Source organism: Apus apus, chromosome 2 (genome assembly GCF_020740795.1).
Source record: "Apus apus isolate bApuApu2 chromosome 2, bApuApu2.pri.cur, whole genome shotgun sequence".
NCBI lineage: Eukaryota > Metazoa > Chordata > Aves > Apodiformes > Apodidae > Apus > Apus apus.
In genome coordinates, this window is record NC_067283.1 from 152,842,496 (window position 1) to 152,866,391 (window position 23,896).

Here is a 23,896-nt window from a genome sequence, read left to right on the forward strand (position 1 = left end):
AGAACCACAGAATCCTAGGGGTTGGAAGGGACCTGGAAAGATCATCTAGTCCAACCCTACTGCCAGAGCAGGATCACCCAGAGCACATCACACAGGAACGTGTCCAGGTGGGTTTGAATGTCTCCAGGGAAGGAGACTCCACAGCCTCTCTGGGCAGCCTGTCCCAGGGCTCTGTCACTCTCACAATAAAGAAGGTTTTTCTGATGTTTACATGGAAAATTGCTGTCCTCCAGTCCTCAGGCACCTCTCCTTTTGCCCACCAGTTACCAAAGATGATGGAGAGTGGCCCAGCAATAACCTCCACCAGTTCCCTCAGCACCCACAGGTGCATTCCATCCGGACCCATTGATTTATGGATGTCCAGACTGCTTAAATGATCCCTAACCCAGTCCTCATCTATCAAACTCCTCTTTCATCCTGACTTCTTCTGGGGCTTTAGGGATCTGGGGCTCCTGGGGTACTTTACTGCAGCAGTAAAGACAGAGGCAAAGAAGGCATCAGTCCCTCTGCCTTCTTTCTATCCTCTGTTACCAGGGCACCCACCTCATTCAGCAGTGGGCTATGTTGCCTCTAGTGTTAGTTCTATCTGCAATGCCAGCAGGTCCGGTGTCCTGGAAATCAAACCATCCAGCAGTTTTGTCCCCTACCCCCTTCAAGTCTAGTTTAAAGCTCTGTCAATGAGCCCTGCTAACTCCTGGCCAAGAATCCTCTTTCCCCTTGTTGGTAGCTTTATGCCATTGTTTGCTAGCACACCTGGTGCCCTGTAAACATCTCCATGATCGAAAAACCCAGAGTTCCTCCCACAGCACCAGCCTCTAAGCCATACATTAATCAGTTGTGTTTTCCTAGTCCTTTCAGCTTTTCCTGCCACGGAAGGAACTGAGGAAAAGACCACCTGTGCTCCTGATCCCTCAGGCATCCCACCTAGTTCTCTGAAATCCCTTTTCATCGCCCTGGGACTTGCCTTGGCAACCTCACCAGTGCCCACCTGCACGAGCACTAGCAGGTAGTGACCAGAGGGCTGCCCCAGGCCTGGGAGTCTCTGGGTGACACCAGCAGACCTCCCTGAGGTTGGGTCTGGCCGGCACGTAGGGCCCTCAGCTCCCCTCCAAAGAGCATCTCCTACAACAGTTGCCTTCCTCTTGCTCTTAGCAGAGGCAGTCCTGATGCATGGGGCAGGCTGCCTCAGCAACTCCCTGGACTGACGTTTGTCAGGAACCTCAGTTACCTGATTCTCCTGATCCAGGGCCATATCCCTGTTCTGTAAGGGCACACGTGAGGCTGAGGGAAGCCAGGAGTGGGTTCGCCTGTTGCCCCAAGCAGGTACCCGCTTCCAGTTCCCCTCTTCTCTCAGGTCACCTACCTCTGCCAGGGGACAGGAAGGCAGAGGATCCTCTATTTCTCGTCAAGCCTCCACCTTAAGGTTTTGTCTCAAGGATGGCAGGGTATTACTCCACATATCTATTTCTCTTTCACACTCCCAGACACTCTGTAATCTTTCCACCTCCTCTTTCAGCTCAGCCACTGGGCTGAGTGAATCATTCACTTGCTCACAGCCTACCCAGGTGCTCCCTCTGCTCTCCTCCCATACGACTGTCAGGCTGAGACATTCTGGACAGCTGCATTCTTGAGAGGCACCTCTGCCTGGGTTGCCACTGTCCTCCTGGCAAGGGTTTTTGCCCGACTGGATGCCATGGCTAGGTCCTCTTCGGGGACAAACACTTGCTGAGTTCTTGCCTTGAGCCCTGCCTGAACTGCCTGCGCACGCTGCCGCGCCACGGCCGCCCAGGGACAGGGGCTGGGACTGACTCCCTCCCACTCTTTCTCTCCTCCTCTCCCTCGGTTTTCCCGAGGTTTTCCTTGCAGTTTAGCCGCTGCAGAAGGGCTCCACCAGCACCATCCCTCGCTCTGGTGTTCCTGGGTGAAGCTGTCTGGTTAAGCCTGAGTCTGGTGTTAAGCTGTTAAGATTTTGCCTATCAGGGTTTTGCTTCACTCTGTCTTTACCAGCACCAATTTAGTTATTTCCTACCAAAGCAGCTACTGGAAGAAAAAAGTCACTGTTAAATCTCAAGCAGCACCATCCTGAGCCCCTCAGGAACTCCCACCTGTTACAATTATTATTTAATACTTTGTCATCTGTTACTACCCTTGATTACTTTGTCTCACTGTTAAGCTAATTATTAATGTCTGTAGCTTATGAGTTGCTGACTTAAAAATACCTTTCCCAAGTTTTGGCTGAAACACACAAAAATTTCAACCACTGTAACTCACAAGCTCCCTTTTCCCAGAAAGGATGACCTGGGATCAGGATTTCTCCAGGTCACAGTACTTTCACATTTCAGTTACCACCTTTTAGCTTTCTCTACCTATTCATCTTGTTTACCTTTTCTCATTTTGTTATACCCTCAACCAGGGTATTTCTACCAGTGGCTACTGACAAAAAACTAAAGTCCTTCGAAAAAACCTAATTCAAACAACAACAAAGCTTTGAAAATTCTGCAGAGGAGCACTATATAAATAGCAGGCACTATATAAATAAGAAGGCAATTCATTAAGGTTATCTTTACCTACTAATACAGTTTCCTCAAAAATCTTTGTAAACTTATTCATTGTGATGAAAAACCTCATCTTCCACCTCAACATTCTCTAAATTCACACCTCTAAAAGTCAGCACACAGGTTTTATAAAAAAAATAATTAAAACTGACTTCACTGCTACATTAACCTTTTAATCAGATTTTATATTAGACTGTACAGTATCTTTTCGCAGAGATAATTAGTAGTGAAGAGCAGATAATTGGCCTATGTATGTATGACACATTATTCCACTAGAGGAACAGAAATAAACCATTTTTTTAAGCTCTGAGGCTTCTAAAAGGCTTTGGATTGTTTAGATTGAAGCAATCTACTGTACAACTTGATTAAGTAACCAAAATACTTTCAGTATGAGGATGCTCCTTGGTCTTCTTAAAATTTGTGCTATATAGATAAATAATAAACTTGCTAATTGCAAGGTCACAACTCAGGAAATCCATATGATGAGCAAACAGAAAAAAAACCAATACCACTAATGTTTTCAAGTAACTCAGACTTTACCACAGATGAGTCCCAGCTATGCACAGAAAACCATTTCAAAACAGAATCACCTTAGAACAGACTTGACGACCCCATAAATATTAGGAATTTTTTTTAAAAATCATAATAAACCTCCTGATTAAGTTTAAACAACTCCAACACTGTTCCTCTGGACCCTCTAGAGTTAAAGGTGCTCTCCCTACTTCTATACCTTGATAGGTTGCATCATCCTTTCTTATATTAAAGAACTCCAAGATCTCAACAAACTTGATGGGAAAAACAAAACTACCTGAGAAATGTTGTTATTGAACTGAATTTAATGTTCCTGGTTAAGAAACCATCCAAACCTCCAGCTAGAACACAATACTTACTCTAACACTTCATAGTTGGACTTCTTTTCTAATGCATTGCCTCTCATCTCTCCGTAGGATCTCCTGAAGTCAGGAAAAACATTTGAAAGTGACAGTTATTGGATGATCCAGCCTTAAACTATGACATCAACACAGTCAAATCTTTCAGAGACTTACCATTAGAAGACACTGGTAGAATGAAATCAGATATAAATATTAGTACATTAATCGCTTACCTCAACAAACTGGATTTTTATTTTACCAAAAAAATGCCATGTATTGAACATTACATTGAACATTCCTGCATTTTCAGCACTGCACTTCAAACCCCCCTCAACTACACTGCTCCCCAAAGAAGTGATCTCAGCTGCCCTTCAGCAGCTCCTTCCTACAGCATCTCCCTCCTCTGTAGCAGCGCTCGTGGCTGCACGTCTAATAGGGAGAGCCAGAGCAAGAAGGGAATGATGAGAACCAATGGTTTCCATCCAGACATGTCCACATTTAAAAAATCAACTGATAAATAAATCAAGAATTAGTAGCTCTTGCTGGGAGAAGGCTGGGATCACTGCTTCCACTGAGAAAGTGGACTAGTAATACTTCTGGCAAGACAGCCTTAGTAGTCATGAAATATCTCATGAAAATGCACTGAAAGACATGCTCTGAGAACCATGGAAAGCAGGACTTCACTGGCAAAACAATCATGGATTTTTATACTAATTTAATAGTTTCAAATACTTTTTTTTTTTTTTTTTGTAAGGAGTTTGCAGTTTTCTCTGGGACTACGAGCAAAACTTACAGCAAAGACACCAGGTTCTCCTGCTATACTACGATACACCAGGTATCTCCTAAAATCTGAAACTGGGCAATTTCACAACCCTAAATTTCGTTTTCTTTTGGAAAGTACTGTTCAAAGGACACTTTTCTTCTCTGTTAACATATTTACATTTGCCATTCATTTCTTCTCAATTTTACTTCTTCCCTAATCTCCCTGTTCGAGGCAACAGTGAGACAAAAGCAAATGTTGCAAGACTGGAAGTTCTCCATAAATTAGCAAAAAAACCCACCCAAACCATGCACTTCAAAAGCTGTGCTGGGAACTCTCTCAAGGATCTCTAAACCTGATAAATTTATTTTCCAGCTTTCTAGACAGTTGACAAGAATACCAAAACCACCCAGAAGAATTCTTAAGATTTAATCAATTAAAAGAGCACAGTAAAAATGGGAGTAAATGCAGAGAGAAAAGGTAGCAGCATTTATCTTTAATTACATTCATTAGCTGTAGGATTTACATATGCACAATGACAAGATTATTTGCTAAATAACACCACAGATGCTGGGTTTTTAAAGTATACTTCACTGTACTCTACAGGCCTTTGAATTATTCAGATGAAGAACTCCCCCAAAAGGCAGTATCAAGACATAACAAATTAAAATTTTAAAATTAATATTAATTTTAAAATAACTAGAAATTAGTTACAATGGAGTCTATTCAGTTTTTCTTCAAACTACTTAGCAGCAAAAAAGCCTTATGATGTTTTATTCAGCTCTACTGGTCAGAAATCGATGAACTGTAAGCAGTTTCAGAATTAATGTGTATATTCTGTCAGAAAGATGTTGAATAATAAATGAAATTATCAGCTTACCGGATTTCAAGGCAGCCTAGTTTCAAAGCAATTTCCTGGTCCACTTGATCTGCTATTTCTAACATATAGTCATTTTTCACCTACAGCAAAAGAAGCAGGTATGCATCACAGAAAGTTCAGTTCAGTGCCAACACAGACTAAAATACTGCCCAAAACACTCCAGAATAAATGCATTAAGTTCAAATTTTTTTGAACTGCTATTTTCTGTGCATGAAGAGAAAAAAGAAGTTATGGTCACCTGCTCCACAAATGAGCTGCACTTCTGTAAGAAACCCATTCTGACTGCAGTGAGTTTTTTTAATAAAAAATAATCCTTTTCCACATTGATATTATGTATTTTTTATTAAATATAATCTAAATCCTCCCAGGAGGCTGAGCAGATGGTCAAGACAAGTGAAATGATGCTGGATTCATGAACTACCTTGGTCAGTAGCTCTAAATTTTGAATCTAATCCTGCATATAAACCAGATAAAAGTCAATGCATTACTGTGAAAATAAAATCAGCAGTAAGTAACCTGAGTAGTATGTGAAAATCATACTACATACTGACTTAAATTTGTGCTTGAATGAGCAAGAAGACATAACAAGAGTGTAACTAGATGGTTACCACCTACTGCTGGAAATAGAACAGGCCAGGGAGTGTGCTCTGACCCTGAAGCCAAACACTATGGCCAAATAGTCATCCCTGCTGAAGGGGATTGCTTGGGACAAAGCAGTGTGTTTAGAGCACTGCTGGCATGGAGCAGCCCCCAGCTGTGCTTGGGCACACGAGAGGAGTGGCAAAGTGGTATATGGAGCAAAAGATGCACCACAGAGTATCTGAGGTGTGCAACAAGATGGACTATGGGGGGGAGTGTCAAAGCTTCATCACCTGTCTTGGACTTGTTTTATTTACTGACATGGATGCAGGCAGAAAGCCTGCTTTTCAGGCAACACTTTCACCACACTAGAGTAAGGCATTTATACAGCTATTAACAAGAAAGACAGATAATAAGAGAGCAGAACTACTGCAGAAGAACTTTACTCTGGAAATCCTGTCTTCTATGCAACAGGCTTTTCTCACAAGTAACCTATCTCTACAGTAGTGAAACTTCTAACAGCTCATATGAGGCTCTATCTTAGGAAATCATAACTTGTCACTGAGATCCAAAAGCCTCTTGTTGCAGAAAGTCCTGCAACAGCACAGAAATCCACAACTTAGCTGCACATCAAAAAGAAGATTCTACATCATGGGAGAAACACGCTTCACAAAATGCAACCTGGCCCTGAACACCTCCAGGGATGGGGCATCCACAACCTCCCTGGGCAACCTGTTCCAGTGCCTTCCTACCCTCATGGTGAAGAATTTCTTCCTGATGTCTGACCTAAATCTCCCCTCTTCCAGTTTAAAACCATTCTCCCTTGTGCTCTCACTACACACCCTGGGAAAAGGCCCCTCCCCAGCTTTCCTGTAGCTCCTTAAGGCACTGGAAGGTGCTCTAAGGTCTCCCTGGAGCCTTCTCTTCTCCCGGCTGAACACCCCAACTCTCTCAGCCTGTCTCCACAGCAGAGCTGCTCCAGCCCTCTGATCATCTTCATGGCCCTTCTCTGGACTCTCTCCAACACCTCCATGTCTTTCCTGTGACTTTCCAGCTTCCTGCATTTGGACTCATCCAGGCACTCAACATGTTGACAAAACCATAAGCTCTTAACTCTTCTCAATTCAACTCCCAGAAATACTAACAAAAGACAGGAAAAGCAACAATTGTCCTTCAGGTCCTGTAGTTCAACCTTTGTACCCATTCATGGAAATAGTAACTCTGTATTCCCATGATAGTACTATACAAATTAAAATATGTAGACTTAATTATATTTTTTTTCAGTATGCTTTAAATTAGAAAACCTGGCTTTTCATTTGAAACAGCATCTTTTAGTTTTTCTGGTAACATTTACAAAAATATATCTGATTAAAGGTTTTAAAAAAAGCCCCCCAAAGCCACAGGCTCTATATATCTGGTAATTACAATGGCTGTAAATGACATAAAAAAAGAGATGCATCTTCCTGGACGTCAGGATGTTTTGATTCTTTATTTTCATTCAAAACCATGAAGGTCCCTAACTGCAGAGAGTCCAAGTAAACAGTCATTGCTCTAATGGAAGAAACACCTTCTAATTTATGAAATAATTTACAAACCACCCTGTATAAATTAGAAAGAACTGTGAGTTATACAACCACAGATATTATGTGTATCTAGAGTATATATCATACTTCTCTATTTATTTATATGGCAGATAAATTCCATCCCTCTGAAAGACTCATCAAAGCACAAATGTTTTCTGCAGGGGTAATTTAAGGTTCTGTTCTTCAGCATCTGGTGTAAAACTGCCTAGTGTTATAAAGTGACTGAAAAGTTCTCCCACTTGAAGAACAGGCCACCTATCCAGGACCACATCCAGAGAGTTGTTGAGTATCTCCACAATGGTGACTCCACAGCCATCCTGGGAAACCTGTGCCAGTGCTTGGTATCCTTTCAGGTAAAACGTTTCCTGATACTCAGGAGGACCCCATTCTGTTTCAGTTTATGCCCACTGCCTCTGGTCCTGTCACTGGGCTCCACTGGCTCAGTCTTCTTCACACTCTCCCGTTCAAGTATTTACATGCATTACTAAGATTGCCCTGAGCCTCTAGAAATTTCCAGGAAATTTGGAAAATGAGAAGTTTGGGTATTTCTGACCAGTCTATGCTACTCAGTATCAGCAAGTGCCAAAATGAGCAGACGTCTCCCTGGAAAGGGCACTTCTGGAAACATGACAAAAGATGCAGAGATTTTGAGTAGCATCTTATCTCAACCAGTACCCATCTACCATTGTTCTTTATTCTACTGCAGAACTGCACCTGTTACTAATACCATAGCACTTCCCCAAGAACTAATCTTCCACAACCACAGTTTTGTTTCAATCAGGACTAGCACCGAGATGCCTGCAGAAATGGCACAACATTACCTCTTAAACAGAAAAGTAAATTAGAACTTCTGTTCATCAGTAGGAATCTGAAACTGTCCTGCATTAACCTGTCAGGCCCAAGCTCAGAGTATGTAAATCAGGAATATGGTTTTCAGGCTCATGTTACTCCCACAAATGACCTCTGCAGTCCCCACAGGTGGCAAACAACACAACAGAACTTGTCCACCGAGGGGATACTTGAAAAGTAAGAAACAAACTGAAGATGCAAATTCTACATGAGTTCAGATCTTATCTGGATACTCACATTCCGGAAATATATCAACTTAAAAGAAACTATAATAAATTTACTTGTTTCAATCATCCATACTGAGGTTTAACTAATTTTAATTGTACTTTAAATACAAGCTTTCATTTCAATCTGCTACCTTTTTTCTGCGAGTTCACCTTCACGTGTAGGTTGTTATTTCACTTAAAAAGCTAACACAGCTGCACACAGAATCCATCAGCTAGCTTGCCTCACAGCCACCCAAAATCAAACATCCATTGGCTAGATCATTTATTTTTAATTAAACTTTCTTTTTTTTTTTTAAACCACGCATTCAATTTATTCAACCATTTCAACAATTTGCTTCACCAGGAAATTTCAGAGCTGTTCTCCACCTTTTCCTTCAGGCATTTAGACCCTTGAGAAGAACTGGTTGTAGAGCAAAGGATTTTTTCAGTCTTGGCACAGAAAACTTCCCCTTGCAGGAACTATACTAATTTAAGGCTACTACTGTATCATGATTGAATTTGTATTCATTTATCTTCACAGCTCATTGCCTTGTAGATCCCAGTACTGAAGTACTTTATTTGTTAAACTAAACAGCTTAAGAACATCTTCAGTTTCATGCAAACATATTTAAAAATGCTGCTAGCCTCAAGTAACTGCTACTCCATAAATAAATAAGTAACATTACCCAAACATTTAAAGTTTGGAGTTTCTTTCCTCCTGCCCTCTGGCTTGCAAGCTTTCACAAATTCCAGTCATGCTTTCCCAGTTTGACTCAGCAGCTACTGGCACCAGAACTTGAAGGAGAAAATGTTTAAGCCCCTCCTGATAGCAACAATTTGGAAGAAAAAAATAAGCATTGTGAAAATTCTCAGCTTATTTGCCAGACAAAAGTGAAACATTTCACCCTGCTGCTGCAATGCAGTTGCCTACTGAGTGCCGTTTTGCTGGTGTGACAAGCAGAAAAAAGGGGGATTTTTTGCACACCCCAGACCAGAAGAGATGGACAAACACACATATTTCATAAAGGTGGAGTAAGTTACATATATTCCTTCCACCTCACATTTCAGCTAACAGAGACTCTCTCTCCCCTGCTGATTTATTGTGGGGGTGTTTGTGCTTCTGAAGTTCCTTGGTACAGGTACCGTGATGCAGAGTTTCAAGTCTTTCAAATTCACTGTATTCTTTGACCTGAAGAGAGGGGTAAAAATGCCTTCATCTGCCTAAGAAATGAGTTGAAAACTGTTCAGTTTTGGGCACCACAGCAAAAGCAGGACATGGAGATGCTGGAGCAGGTACAGAGAAGGGCAACAAAGCTGGTGAAGGGTCTTGAGGATTAAGTCTTATCAGGAGCAGCTGAGGAGCTGGTGCTGTTTAGTCAGGAGAAAAGGAAGCTGAGGGGAGACCTTACTACTCTACAACTACCTGAAAGGAGGTTGTAGTGAGGCAAGTACTGGTCTCTTCTCCAAAGGAACAAGGGATAGGATGAGAGGAAATGGCCTCAATTTGCACCAGGGGGAGGTTTAGGCTGGATATTAGGAAAAACAATTCTTCACAGAAAGGGTTGTCAGGCTGCCCAGGGAAGTGCTGGAGACACCATCCCTGGACATGTTTACAAGTCATGTAGACATGGTGCTGAGGGACATGGTTTAGCAGTGGGCTTGGTAGAGTTAGGTGAATGGTTGGACTTGATGATCTTAAAGGTCTTTTCCAACCTGAATGACACTATGATTCTATGAGAAAAAAATACTCCCTTCAATGTCCACAGTAGTGTTCACAAAATGACACATGACATTCTCTCCTCAAAATTAATAGCTTGATTATCATAAAGTATTGAATATATAGGATATACACCTCTTTATTTATATATTATTGATTTGATATTGGAATGGACTGCCCAGGGGAGTCACCATCCATGGATATGTTCAGGAAAAGAATGGACGTGGCACTTAGTGCCATGGTCTAGCTGATGTGGTAGTGTCAGGTCATAGGTTAGACTTGATGATCTCAGAGGTCTTTTCCAGCCTCAGTAATTCTGTGATTCTGTGATTTTTGTGCTTGAAATCTGGAAGGCATGCAAAGGAGATTATAAACTTCAGGAAGCCTGTAGCCATAATCTTGTGCTCTAATTAGATTGACCAGTATCCAATTGCGGATAGCAAAGGTAATAAATTGATGGAAGGCATTAATTTTATCTTGCTTTTTTTCAGAAACCTGTCCATACACATTGTTCTTCACATTTTACTAAGTCTGGAGGGGGAGGGAAGTAGATTCGATTTGTACTCCCAGAATACTAATAAGAACTTTTCTTATCACCTTTAGTTTTTCCTGCCTACTCTCTTTGAGATAGCATTAGATCAATGCATAAACTAATGCTTGTGCAAAGATGTGATAAGAATTTTGCAAAAGCTTCAGCACAAGCTGCAGAACCTCCTAAGGAAAAAGCCTGAACAAATATTAAATGGAAGCGATGCAAGAGATAATTTAATGGTAATTAAGCTCACTGCCACGAGGCAACTGAATAGTTTTCCTAGAAGTCTTTTGTGTTTGCTCAATTATTACTTTCATTATTGTTGTTAATATAGTTAAATGAGAGAAATGAGAGTATTTTTTCTGTGTTTAAGATAAAAAAGGCCCCATCTTTAAGAGCACAGAGCCTATATACAAAGACAAAAAAAAGGAAACTGACAAATTTAAAGAATTCTACCAGGTTTTTCTCTTTACTATGAATTCAGAACAAGTATGATAAAGAGGAGGATGAATTCTGTCTGTGGGTTCTGGAGATACTGTTATGTGTGACCTCATGTTACACCTGAACTGCCCTCCTTGGTGGTATGTGGAGACCTATACTTAGGGCTGTGCAAGCCCAGTTTACAGCGTCCAGTGCCTGGAGGAAGGCTGGAGAGCACGTCAGCAAGATATAGATGCTGTTCCAGCAAATCAGGTACCACTGCTCTGTTCTGCTCTCCATTTTCATTGTTCAAAATGGGATCTTGCCAAAGGCTAAACCAGGAACAATCGTAGGATCCTATTTAACATATGGTAATTTTCCCCAGTTTGTAAGAGAACAGTGACTTATAGAAGCTTGTCACACAAACCTGGTTTTGAAAAAGCCACTCCAAAAAAAAAAACAACCAACCAGCCAAACAAGAGACAGCAAAGCAGCAACCCTTACTGATTCCCAGCAACCCAAAGAAGCCTTTAAAGTGCTCCTGCTAAACCTGTGTGGCATCACTGCAGCTACACCACACACAAGACACCAGGAGCTCTGGCAAGGACAAGACTGGGTGAAGACTGCAGCCAGTCAGCTCAAAAGCTTCATGGTCCCAATGTTTCAGCAATAAAAACGCATAAAGATTAAGAAGGCAAACACTTCTGTTTATACTAGGGTTATGAATTCAAGTGCTGCAGTGCTGAAAGACCAGACACTTTTTATCTGGCAACAAACAAAACCCCAAAATATTATGTCTTAGGTGAACAATTCTGGCTTATGTGCTTGCAACGCACTTGCTTCCACTTATTTATCCTTTTTGCACTCTAGCAGAAAATGTTTACCTGACCTTGCAGAAAAAAAACCTACTGGAAAACAGTTTAAAGGAAGACAGAGACAAAAATATTTTCTTGCTGCAAACTGTGGTGCTGATTTCAAGCACCTTTTCCATCATATTTTTTTTTGGTACATGTTCTAACGAGTTTCAATCAGATTCACAGTCAAGCAGCTTCATGCTTTGGGGGATTTAAGTTCCATTAAACACGATATAATGGAAATGCAAAACACTTCAGGCTTCTAGATGAGTACTACTACAATGCCAGGGTTAGAAGTAACTCTGCATTTGCTTCTTCACAAGCTGCCACGACAGCTACAGTCTAGTACAAGGAAGTGATGTACGTAGTATGTGGAAAATACAAATGCCAAGCTTAAGTGCACCTCTGGGAGGTAAGGTAATTAAGTCTTTTCCATGTCCTGATAAAATGAAAAGTGAAACAAAACTGCCACCCCTCCCAACATACACAGCCTGTGTGAATACGTGCTTAGAAAGGGCAGTAGTATTTAAAACAAACAAGAATTAAGAAGTCCAACACAATCCTACACCACGTCTTGACGTACTGATGTCCTGATACTCAGTGAGAATTCACTTTATTTACCTTCTCTTCTCAGCAATATTTTTAAAATATTTTTTTCAACACTACTCCTCATTGCTTAGCCAGAACAAAAGCACCTCCTGTGTCTCTAGTCTTTGCAGCATTAAAAGTTCAAAGATATTGTTAAATCCTAAGAAAAGGAGGCGAACCCTGAGCCACGAACTACTAAGTTTTTCCACAAGCCAGAGAGGCCCATAAGCAAGAGCCCAGTTTCATTTCTTGGTATCAGACTTCTAAAATATTTGGGTTTTTTCACTTGAATGAGCAAATTACTGATGGTGTAACTTCAAACTTCTCAGGGTTTACTGGGAAACAATGGGCACTTTCCTAGCTATATAAATGGCTTGCAAATTCCAGCTGGTATAACTGAAAATAAAATTGGAGACAGAGGACAGCTCATGTTTGTGAAGATGGAGAAATGAGAGAATAGCCCCATGCTAGCACACATGATTTAAGAAGAAATCTATCACAGGCCTCGTACTTTATATACCAGCTGCTACTCTCAAAAGCCATCTGCTTCATTTTTCTGCACACGATTTTTTAATGCAGCTGCAGTATTTCAGAAAAACCTTCACTCAGCCTGACAAGCCATCTTGCCAGTGCAGTTCATAAAAACAACACGCTGGATTTAAAATTCTATTAAGAACAAGAGGAAAATAATCCTGAACTAAGTACTGAATGCCTCCTGGAGTTTGGGGATTTAAAAAAAACACCCTCAAAATTCTACTTACTGTGTCTAAAAAAATGTATTTTAGGTTTAAACTTGTTTGTGTTCTTAGTAATCATGATAGAAAATTATCAAACTTTCTATTGAGTTTTCAAGTATAACTAATGTGGAAATTTGTTAGTAACAGGTACTAGCAGATGGTGTTTCAAAAAATACCAATAATTAGCTTTCCCAGTTCATTAAATGTTACCAAGAAATTTCCCACAGGATAATCTCCAGTTTTTCAGGAGGACAGTTTAAAAATAAGCAGTCTAATTCTCTTGCTTTACTTTCAATGTCTATGACCTACTTACACAACTTCAGTTTTTTGCTTTGAAAACTTTACAAATTTTAACAGCACTTTTCAGAAATTAAGCAGTCCTCACTAAAGAGTTAAGTACATAAGAAAAAAAAATAAACACCATAAAATATAAGACATTTAGATAAGCAAACAAAGAAAGAAAATGTCTTAGGTAGTCCAATTAGTAAATAGCATAAGAATCATAATTAAAGTACTTTTATGAAGCATGGTAAACACAGATTGACATTACATTTATATCAATCATTACATTTCTAATAATTATATTTTTTAGTTTTATAACAAATAATAAAGATTATAATAATGACAATTATATTTATCTCCATTTGTTGTATCCAGGTATTTTTAGCTGGTGTTTTTTATATTCAGCAATTATGTACTTGTTCTTAAGTTGCATTTATATTAATAAAAACAGCCTTCCCCTTAAACTTCCTGTGTCTGCAATAATTATTTATTCTCCTTTTTAGCAGCTCAGGTGTTTCTAGCACTTGCTTTCAAACAGTTAACTTTTCTACCTGCAGGCATTTTGGTGTCTATTGTTTTGTTTGCAATAGCTCACCCTCAGCCCCCACAGAAACAGCTCACCGGGGTCTTTGTTTTACACCAACACACCACACTTCTGGTGACCTCAGTCCTACTGAAATTTCTCCTGTAATTTAGCAACTTCTGTAACTTCCCAAGTCCAGAATACCTCAATATATCCAACAGAAAAGCTGATCTTCAGCAATTACTTATGTGACCAAGACGCAGCATACACCACATTTTCTTCCCCGCAAGTTCACATTCAAAAGAAGACTCCTGCTCTGTGCTCATGAGCACTCCTGCTCAGACTGCATCTTGCTCTGCACTTGCAGCAGGTACCACACACAAGTCCACTATGATCCCCCAACACAGTTTTTCCTCATTACCCCAAATATTCTGTGCTTCCTGCTGTAACCTTCCTTGTAGCATTGAATGCACCACAGAAATGGTGCGGTGTACCCTGGCACAGATACATCATTAATGAATGCATTAATGAATGCAGAACAGTCATCCAGTATAACTGCTTGTATCTGTCATTATCAAACTGCAAAAGGAGATGGCTCCTCCATCTTTTCCCAGTGCAGCCCACCCTCCTTTACTAACAGCAGGTTCCTGCAGGACACTCTTGTTTTCTTCTCTACAGAATCAGAATAAGCATCTTCAAAGAGTAGGGTCCCAACCCCCATCACTACAGCTTCAGCAATCTTACCCAAAATTAACCCTCCAAAGTTTGTGCCTCATCTGCTCTGAATGAAGGAACATATGCACAAAAGCCCAAAACATCCTTCTAAGGTCATCAGGATTTTTAGGAGCCTTTCTAATTATCATAATGGTAGTTTTTAAAATACACACAGGAGGGAAACACATATGTGGCTGCTCTCCACCCCTATTTACCCATCTGAAATTATTAGACTTACTACAGAAGACAAGTCTACATTAGGGAAAATTAAGGCTTTGGCCTTTTCTGGTGGAGTTAAAAGCACTGATTCAGTGTCAGGGCAACATTCATTTGCCATCTGCCCTCAGCTGCTCCTCCCCTTCATCTTCCAAGGTCACAGCCTCTGTTATTATCTAGAGGTGAACTTTGACATCTCTAACTAATTTTGGATGCTCCTCTGTTAATAATAAGAGCATTAGAGATGGGCTGGGGGGGGGGGGGGGGGGAAATCAACCTCTGATGAGGCATTGTTAGGGACAGAATGGCTAAAAATGATCCCTTCTGTCCGAGTGGGCTGATCTCCAGATGTCACTGCAATACACGCTGCTGCCTCTCAGAGCTCCCATAAAGTAGGACTATACCCTGGGGAGCCATAAAGTCCTCAACCTACTAAGCATGCCTTGCTCACAGCTAATTTTATACTTCTCTCCGACACAGAATTTTGCTTTTCCAGAACAAATGAGTCCAGCTATCAACATCAGTCAACTTTTTTATTCAGGGTCAATGTTTGTTATGTACAACCTGGTGCACTGAAGGGAGTAACATTTTGTTCAAGATCATTAACAAAGGCAAATCCAGGCATGAGGACATGGAAACTTGTCCTGAGCATTTTAAATTTATTGTCTTGAATGAAAAGTAATTCACATATAAGAGAATATATATTTCATATAAGAAAGCCCACGAACCCTGTTCTCATCATTCAGGTTGAGAGGTGGAAATTTTAAACCAAAGCAGCCTTTTTTTTTTTCCCCTCTGGACTATTTAAGAGGTATTTAGGAACAGGATGATGTTTTACGTGCCTATCATATATAGCACTGCTAACAGAAAGGAGACATTCAACACAGAACCTTGGGAAGATACCAAAGTGGCTTCACAACAACACAAACAGCAAGATCGACAAGAAGAATGTCAGCACAGCTTGGAGAGTGTAAATCAAATTTCATAGTCTGAAAAAATGAGTATTGATGAGGTATAGTGAATTCCAGCAACTTCAAAAAACTGGCACCTGCAAAGATTACCTCACTTCTAACTCCTTTTACAAGCTGTAAAGAACTGACAGGCTATGTTCAGTTTGATTTATATTTTTATAATTAAAAAAATAATAAAATTAAAGTACCCTTTTCGGCAGCTGCAATTATTACAATTTTACCACTTCCCTTTAGGGCACAGTTTGCGTGTCAAACATTAACTCTCCCTAAAAAGATGTTCTTTTGGTTTATTTTTTGTTTTAAACAGACTGCCAATATCAGAAACAATGCCAGCTCTTCTCCCTGTGTCCTTGGTTTCCTTCAAATCTTTTCCTGTCAAAGTAATTTGCTTTAGGACTCCTATTTTTAAGAGATGTTGTTATTTAATTAGGTTAAAGAGTGTAATTCCCAGCCTGCACTCCAAATTATATCTCATGCACCTAAGCCTTATAAAACTTTAATCATTAAGTTATTACAGGAATTGCCTGAACTTGAAATTTCCTACATGTTGTGGGACAGTGTCATAAAAATACTTTAACTTGCATGATGTATTTATCTGTTACAACATAACGGAGAATTTTCATTTAGGGAAATACATTTTAAGGTGTTAACATTGTCTTCACAGACACTGCAGGGCTAAAAAGTGCATTTATCCACAAGAAACTGCCTCCTCTTTCTGGAGATTTAAAAAAAAACAACAAACAAGTATTATTTTTTTTCTCTTTTCTTTTTAAAAATAGCTCTCCTATGAAAATGCATCTGCATTGTACTTGTCCTGGTTAAGCACAGAATCCAGCTCAGTTTTTGCAGGACATCATTTACCTGCCCTAAAGTTGAGACTCTCCTCTCTCTGCCTGCAATTCCTTCTCTTTTGCATTACACAAACTTTGGCTCGTTCTAAAAACCAAAACCTCCTTGATTTGAGGCATGTACACCTCCAGGGAAGCTCCACACTGCAGGCTAAACAAGGTAGCATTGAGAGAAATTCCACACTGGTAAAATCAACTTCTCCTTGTTCTTCAGGATCTAAAGAAACCAACAAGTTACTTTCAAAGTCTTCTGTTGGAAGCACAAGGACAGCAACAATGGAACAGCTGATGCCTAAGAGCTGGTTTCCCCTCCGTACAGATGCTTGCTCCCTTTTCACCAAGGGATAAACCATCCCCAGTTACTGGGGGTGACATGTTATTCAACGATAAGTGTGTGCAGGCTCTTGTCCCACAGTAAAAGGAAGGCAATTCAAGTAGCTTACGTCTGATTCTCATTATAGGAATGTTTTTAAAAGCTGTATTCTATCTTGATGTCAGATATGGCTTTCGGTCCTCACTCAGCTATTAAGAGAAAAGCCCATCTCCCCTATTTCCCTCTCCCCGCCACTGGCATGGCACAGGAACAAAGGAAGACACCATGAATTTAACCAACACTTATTTAAAGCAGCTGGAAATGCTCCCAAAAAGTACAAGAAAAATGAGAAGCCTAATTTTCATTACTCAAAAAACCTCCAGGTATATTTGAGAGTTAAAAAAGTCCACTGAACAGCCCAATTAAAAAAAAAAAAAAAGGAAATAAAAATTACCTCACATTATTTTTACTTGCCAATCTTGTTTACTTCATGTTTAAGGTTTTGGCAGTGGGGCTGGACTTCTCTTTGGTTTGGATGTGGGTGCACAACACAATGGGACACATGGAAGGCTGGCACATAAAAGCTATGCAGTGAGCATCTGCCAGCTGTAGAGACCACCACGAATCTGGCATTTCCTGTTTTTTTTAATTCTTTAACCTCACAATTCAAGGCAGCACTGGGTGGGATCTAATTTGCCTAATTTGGCTGCAATGGTAAGCAGTTGGGCCCAAGGGAGCAATGCTGTCAATCCAGTATCACCACCTAAATGCTCCGTTTACCGATATAAAAAGACACCTCTGAAGACCTGTCATCCACTACCTTTGACACCTTCCAAACAGACCAGTAAAAGAAAATAAAAATTACACAATTCTAGCAAAGGCTGAGAGACCTGGGGGCTGTTCAGTCGTGAGAAGAGAGACTGAGAGGGGACCTTATTAATGTCTAGAAATATCTGAAGGGTGGGTGTCAGGAATGGGCCAGTCTCTTTTCAGTGGTGCCCTGTGACAGGATGAGGGGGCACCAAGCGACAACACAGAAGTTCCACCTCAACATGAGGAAAAACTTCTTTACAGTGAGGGTGATGGAGCCTTGGAACAGGCTGCCCAGAGGGGTTGTGGAGTCTCCTTCTCTGGAGACTTTCAAGACCCATCTGGACATGTTCCTGTGTGATGTGCACTGGGTGTTCCTGCTGCAGCAGGGGGGTTGGACCTGGTGATCTTCACAGGTCCCTTCCAACCCGTGATTCTATCATTAATCTGTTGATGAAAGCTCTCAAATGAGATGCAAAATGTTGCAGAAGGGAAGGTTCAGATTGGATATTTGAAAGAATTTCTATACTGAAAGAGTGGTCAGGCACTGGAACAGGCTGCCCAGGTTGGTGGTGGAGTCACCATCCCTGGAGGTGTTCAAGGAATGTGTACATGTGGCACTTCAGGGCATGCTCTAGTGGCCACGGTTGTGGGGTTTTTTGGTGGAGTGTATGGGGTTGTGTTTGTTTGGTGTGGGGTTTTTTTTGTGCTGATGGCTGGACTCGATGGTCCTTTCCAACTCTGATGATTCTGTGACTCTATGCCTTGAACACACAGCTCCTCCAGCCAAGAGGAGCAGCCTAAGCATCAGCCTCCACTCCACTCTAAATCTCAAAGCCAAAGCACAGTCTGACACATAGATGCACAGACACTCTCCGTGGTATTAATATGAGTATAACTAATTCTGACGTTACAAACAGGCTTCCCCCCACACACACACACACACGGATTTTAATCCTCTGCAGTAGAGGCTGCAAACCAGGGGCACTCTTATGAAAAGTGTCATTAAGTGTCCTGCTTTCATGCCTCCAATTAGAGCAGCTTACACGCACTGCAGATGGCAGAGCCACTGCCACCCATCACAAACAGCCCAGCTACAAACACTTCTGGTCAAAGGATCTCAATTTGTTCAAGATCCTTGAAAACAGAGAACATCCAAAACAAAAGACATCTTGCATAATTCTTAAAAATAGTCAAAATTGGAGGAAAAAAAATTAAATCTTTCACATATTAAGTCTACGCTGAGAAGACTTAAGGGCTGCATCAATTTTCACAGGGCAGTGCACTCAGCGAAGTGAATGGGAGCAGTCATGCATGTGGAGCTACCAATGTGTGCCAGTTTTCAGTCTAACAGCCTGTGAGTGTGGTTTGGGTTAACTGCGTGAATAAACCCTGTGTGTTGACAGCCATTAAGGTAACATTTTATTATCTTTACAAACATTCTGTGCTTTTCTGGCAGATGAAGACCACTTGAGGGTTCAGTCTTTTTACTCAAACTTTCGGTTTGTCTTTCAACAATACTGCTGCACTGCAGTTTAAATTCAAGGAGATAATTACATTTTCTAAAATCTATGGACAATCCAAGAGTGACAGAGGTCACCATATTTCTTTTCCTTCTCCATGAAAATTTTAATTTTATGTTCTACCTTTTTAATAAGTCAGACAGCAACTTCACAAGCCCTCTACCCCTCTCATTCCTACCTTATTCCATCTCTACCATGACAATAAGCCATAAAATGACTCATTTAAATAATCCAAATTAAAACTAACCCTTCATATAGCAGTATTAAGTATTGCTTAAAACTGACATAAAAATATATCTGGATCACAAACCTGCCATCATTAGTAACCCAAACCATTTGTCAAAAATTAACAATATTTCACTGAATGAACAAAGACCATCCAGACACAGGGAGAGACTCACATCTGACAAGTACCCAATAAGTAAGCTTAGGTCTGAATTTTCAAAGATGCGTGAATTTTAGTCCAGATTCCTCTAAAAGATATCCCTATAAAATTTTAATTTTGAGCTTGACAGTCTACAAGCAGATTAGAATTATTTATCATAGAATCATTAAGGTTGGAAGGGACCTTAAAAATCATCAAGTTCCAACCCCCCTGCCATGACAAAATTAAAATTTACATGTCTAATTTATAGAAATTTGTACTATTCTGCAGTTTTACTAATCAGTAAGAGCCACTCAAATCAAGAAAATATTCCTCCCCACTTCTCAAGGACAGAGATGCCATGGGCTTCTGCTTTACATATGCAACCTTGAGTTTTACCAATTTATGTTTCTGCAGCAATGTTATAAATATATAAATTAAGTCAGAACATTCCAAATTGAGGCTAGCAAAAGAAAAAAGTAGTAGAACAGAACATACCTGCTGATAGAAAAAATTTAGAGTTGGCTTGTCCTCAGTGAACTGGTTTAGAAATCCTTTTGGCAAATACCGAATTCTCAATTCATATCTGAAAAGCAAGAAAATGAGAATTAAACTGGTGAGCACAAAATAATACAGATTTCCTCACAAATAAAAGTCTTCAAACATTCTTAAAAATAAGGATAAAATCGTAACAAACTCAGAAAATTAAGGGGAAAATTCCTCTTTTCACTACTCCGAGAACTAAACTGGGGTGCACTACCTGACATTTCCTAAAGATGTTTTCAAAGAACCTTTTCAATAGAAGTAAAGATCAATCCCAGTAGTATCAAGACTTGGAGCAGATAAACTATCAGGTCTTAATCCATGGAAAGGGAGGCCCTAATTAGGTGAAGACAGCAGATAAGCTGCACTAACCACTGACATGACCCCCTGGCAACAGCTTTTATCTTTGGTTGTCACAAGTATGGTACTTAAAACACAGATCTCCTTGCTCAGCCAGTGTTACTCACCAGAGAGCCACAACCTACAGCCAAAACAAGGGCTTGATTAAGTGAGATGACTCCACTCCTCTGATCAAGGGCTGAAATACTCACCTCTGAATTGTTCTGAAGATTTTGAAGGGGTTTCTCTGCAAAAAGGTTTCCTACTTCCTCACTTATTAAAGTGCACCCGTTTTCAGTGTGACAGTCAAATTTTTCAAGTTAATAATATATCACAGAGGGATGAAGATTCAGAATTAGCCTTGATTCATTCTCAAACCCTAAACTTACTCTTTCAATCCCTAAATTTAATATTATTGTTTGTCTTGTGATAACAGCCCACAACGTGCAGTGGTTCCTTCTCCAACACACTCCTGCAATGAAATTCTGATAATAAATGTCCTCACCCTTTAAGTGTGCCAACAACTCTTTCCCCAAAATAAGTATAAGTAACTATCTACTCGTGATGGCAAGAGCAAATATTGCAAAATTTCAGTCTGTTGGTTTCAGCAGGATGAGAACTTATTTTCAGCAAGCGATCTCACTTCCCACAATCAAGACTTACACAGGTAACTGATAAAAAGTTACTAGGGAGTTACTGCTGCTTAGGATTCCACTGCAAAGAGAAGATGCAATATTCTTCTTTGCTTTAAAAGAACTGAAAATGTATTCCAGTTAGAAATTAAAATAAGGAAAACATTTAGAAACTGTGAACACGTGCACATACATACTGTATACAAACCAGGAACATTTAGAATGAAATTTTCATAAAGGAAAATGCACCCTCAAGTCTTTTCTGTGCACAGAAAACATTCTTAAATTAAAGAGACTCTTCAGACGGCAGGATAGACAAGAGAGGTGGAGAACACCTGAAAGAGTGTAGATTTAGATTGGACATAAGGAAGAAATTTGTTATGATGAGGGTGGTGAGACACTGGCACAGGTTGCCCAGGGAAGCTGTGGCTGCCCCATCCCTGGAAGTGTTCAAGGACAGGTTGGATGGGGCTTGGAGCAGCCTGGTCTAGCAGGAGGTGTCCCTGCTCATGTAGTGAAGTTGGAACTAGATGATCTTTAAGGTGCCTTCCAACCCAAACCAGTCTGTGATTCTATTGCTGACAGGCATTTACATTTCATGATATACAGACAATATCTAGTTTTAGATACAAGCCAAAGGTACCTGCAAGTGTTTAAATGCTCAGGAGAGAAGCAGAACAAGCACACGGTCCAGAAGCAGAAAAAGAGCCTCCCCTATGGGCCACTTCTGCCATGTCCTCTCAAATCTACCACTGAACACCACTGGAGAGACTGGTATGGAATAAAACAAAACTATACAGAACAACTTTTTTCATTTTTGGGGCTCTATAACCCACTAAATTTTAGTCCTCTTTCTACCCTTTAAGATTAAAACTAGCACTGTTCTCTCAAAACTACCCTTTTCCATTTTTAATTGCATTCAAGGTGTACTTCGTCCTGCTATTCTCTCCTCATCCTTTATCCACCTGAATTCCTCTCCGTGGCAGCAAGTTCCTGTATCTCCTTTCAAGCCTTGCTGCATGAAACAGTAAGCAGGGAAAAAAATTATTCAAAAGTGAAAGATCCAACCTTTGAGCAAAAAAAAAACTGACTGACCCAATAATTGAAGGTGACTTGAAGCTGGTTATCCACACAGTGGTACCTCCCAGTTAATTAAAACACAGTTTCATCCTTTCCCACTGGAGCTGCTTTGTCAGATCACTGGAAGTTAATGCAAAATCCGGTACCTCTTTTATTACTGCACAGATAACTCTTTGGGAGGAACTGGCAAAAACATAGCAAAGGCTGATGTGCAACTCCAGGGTATTACGATGGCACAAGGTAACTTAAAAATCAGCGAGTGAAGTCAACTAAGGAAAACTGAGGAACTTCCAAAGGAACACTGGCCACTTTTCTAGGGCACAAAGCTACAACCTCACCTGAACAGATTTCTTCATGTCTGGTTTGGTTCAAGACAGAACACACAGTGCTTGTGGGGTTGAATTTTCACACTATATGATTGAAAAGAATCCTTTATTTGGTCTCTCAATGCACTAAGAAAAAATACTGGCTGGTAGACACTCCACATCACCTCTTTTCCTGTTTTTCAGTCATCTTACAAGCCAAAAGTCACAGCCTGAAGAAACAGATGTGGAACTGATCTCAGATCTTCAGCACATATATATTGTCTAACCCTCATCTACATCAAGATCTTTACTCTCTGGGATTTAAAAAAAAAAGTAGGAAAACCAGTCTCTCCCTTTTACAGGGACTTGACTTCTTGACTGAGGAGCCATGAGAAGTACTGCTTTTGCAACAGAATCTTACGAGAAAAACAGATAAGGCAAAAGAGTCTGGCTGAACAGTCACTGAGAGTGACCTTCACTACCTATTTTATAACCTCATCTCCAACTACAGTGATGGGAATGAAGAAGCTGGATTCCAAAGGCCAGCTCAAGAATGGGCTTGATTTTCAATATTCTCTAGATCTTTCAAATGCAGCCAACTGATATGGATGACAAGACCCTTTCTCATGAGCCAGGGCTGTTTTTTAAGCAAGTACACCAGCTGATGAAACCTCCCTGTTTGACAAAACCACAAGACTACTGTTCTACTTGCTGCTCTGCATCTGTGCTGCAGTGTAGGTGCCTCCATGCAGGCTGACACGCACTATGGGCCTCTACTCAGACCTGCAGAAAGGTGGGCATCAACAGAGTTAACAAGCTGTCTGCTGAAGTGACCTGTCCACAGCACAGTATACACTACTGAGTAGTTCCAGGAGTTTCCTTTTGAGTAACAAGAACTACCTGGGCAGTTTCTGGACCCAAATATGTAAGGATGGTCCAACTCTTAGTATTTTTGGCACTCAAAGAAATTATCTCACCAGCTCCAACCACGTAGGTTGCTTCCAGCAGATTCCAATTCAGTTCATATCAGCAGAAGAGTTACCAGAGGGGAGAAAATGGGATGGAAAAGGGTGGACAAAGGAGAAAGAAAATAGCCTTGTGTGAGTTTAAGAACTGTAATCAACTCACTGTAGGGTCAGACAAGCATTAAGGGTCATGGAAGAAAAGGCAAAGGAGTGGGTAACTCGAAGCAAAGGAGAGGAGAAGGCAGACTGTGGAGAGGAGAGGCAGAGAGTTTTTTAGATCAACTTAGTCAGCTCATTAAATCATTCTGCAGGTGGTCTGGCCTTTGTGTCAGTGCC

General features: G+C 40.6%; 1 protein-coding gene across 13 annotated transcripts in view; it reads right to left on the bottom strand.

Moving 5' to 3' along the window:
• The window catches only part of PTK2 (protein tyrosine kinase 2), a 219,306-nt gene that overhangs the window by 86,288 nt on the left and 109,122 nt on the right, over window positions 1–23,896 (bottom strand). For all 13 annotated transcript variants that reach the window (XM_051612464.1, XM_051612462.1, XM_051612463.1 and 10 more), the window contains 3 exons: window positions 20,195–20,282; window positions 5,068–5,147; window positions 3,446–3,508 (listed from right to left, as the gene is read on the bottom strand). In XM_051612464.1, the coding sequence (XP_051468424.1) occupies window positions 3,446–3,508; window positions 5,068–5,147; window positions 20,195–20,282 (231 nt within the window). The remainder of the gene's footprint in view (window positions 1–3,445; window positions 3,509–5,067; window positions 5,148–20,194; window positions 20,283–23,896) is intronic.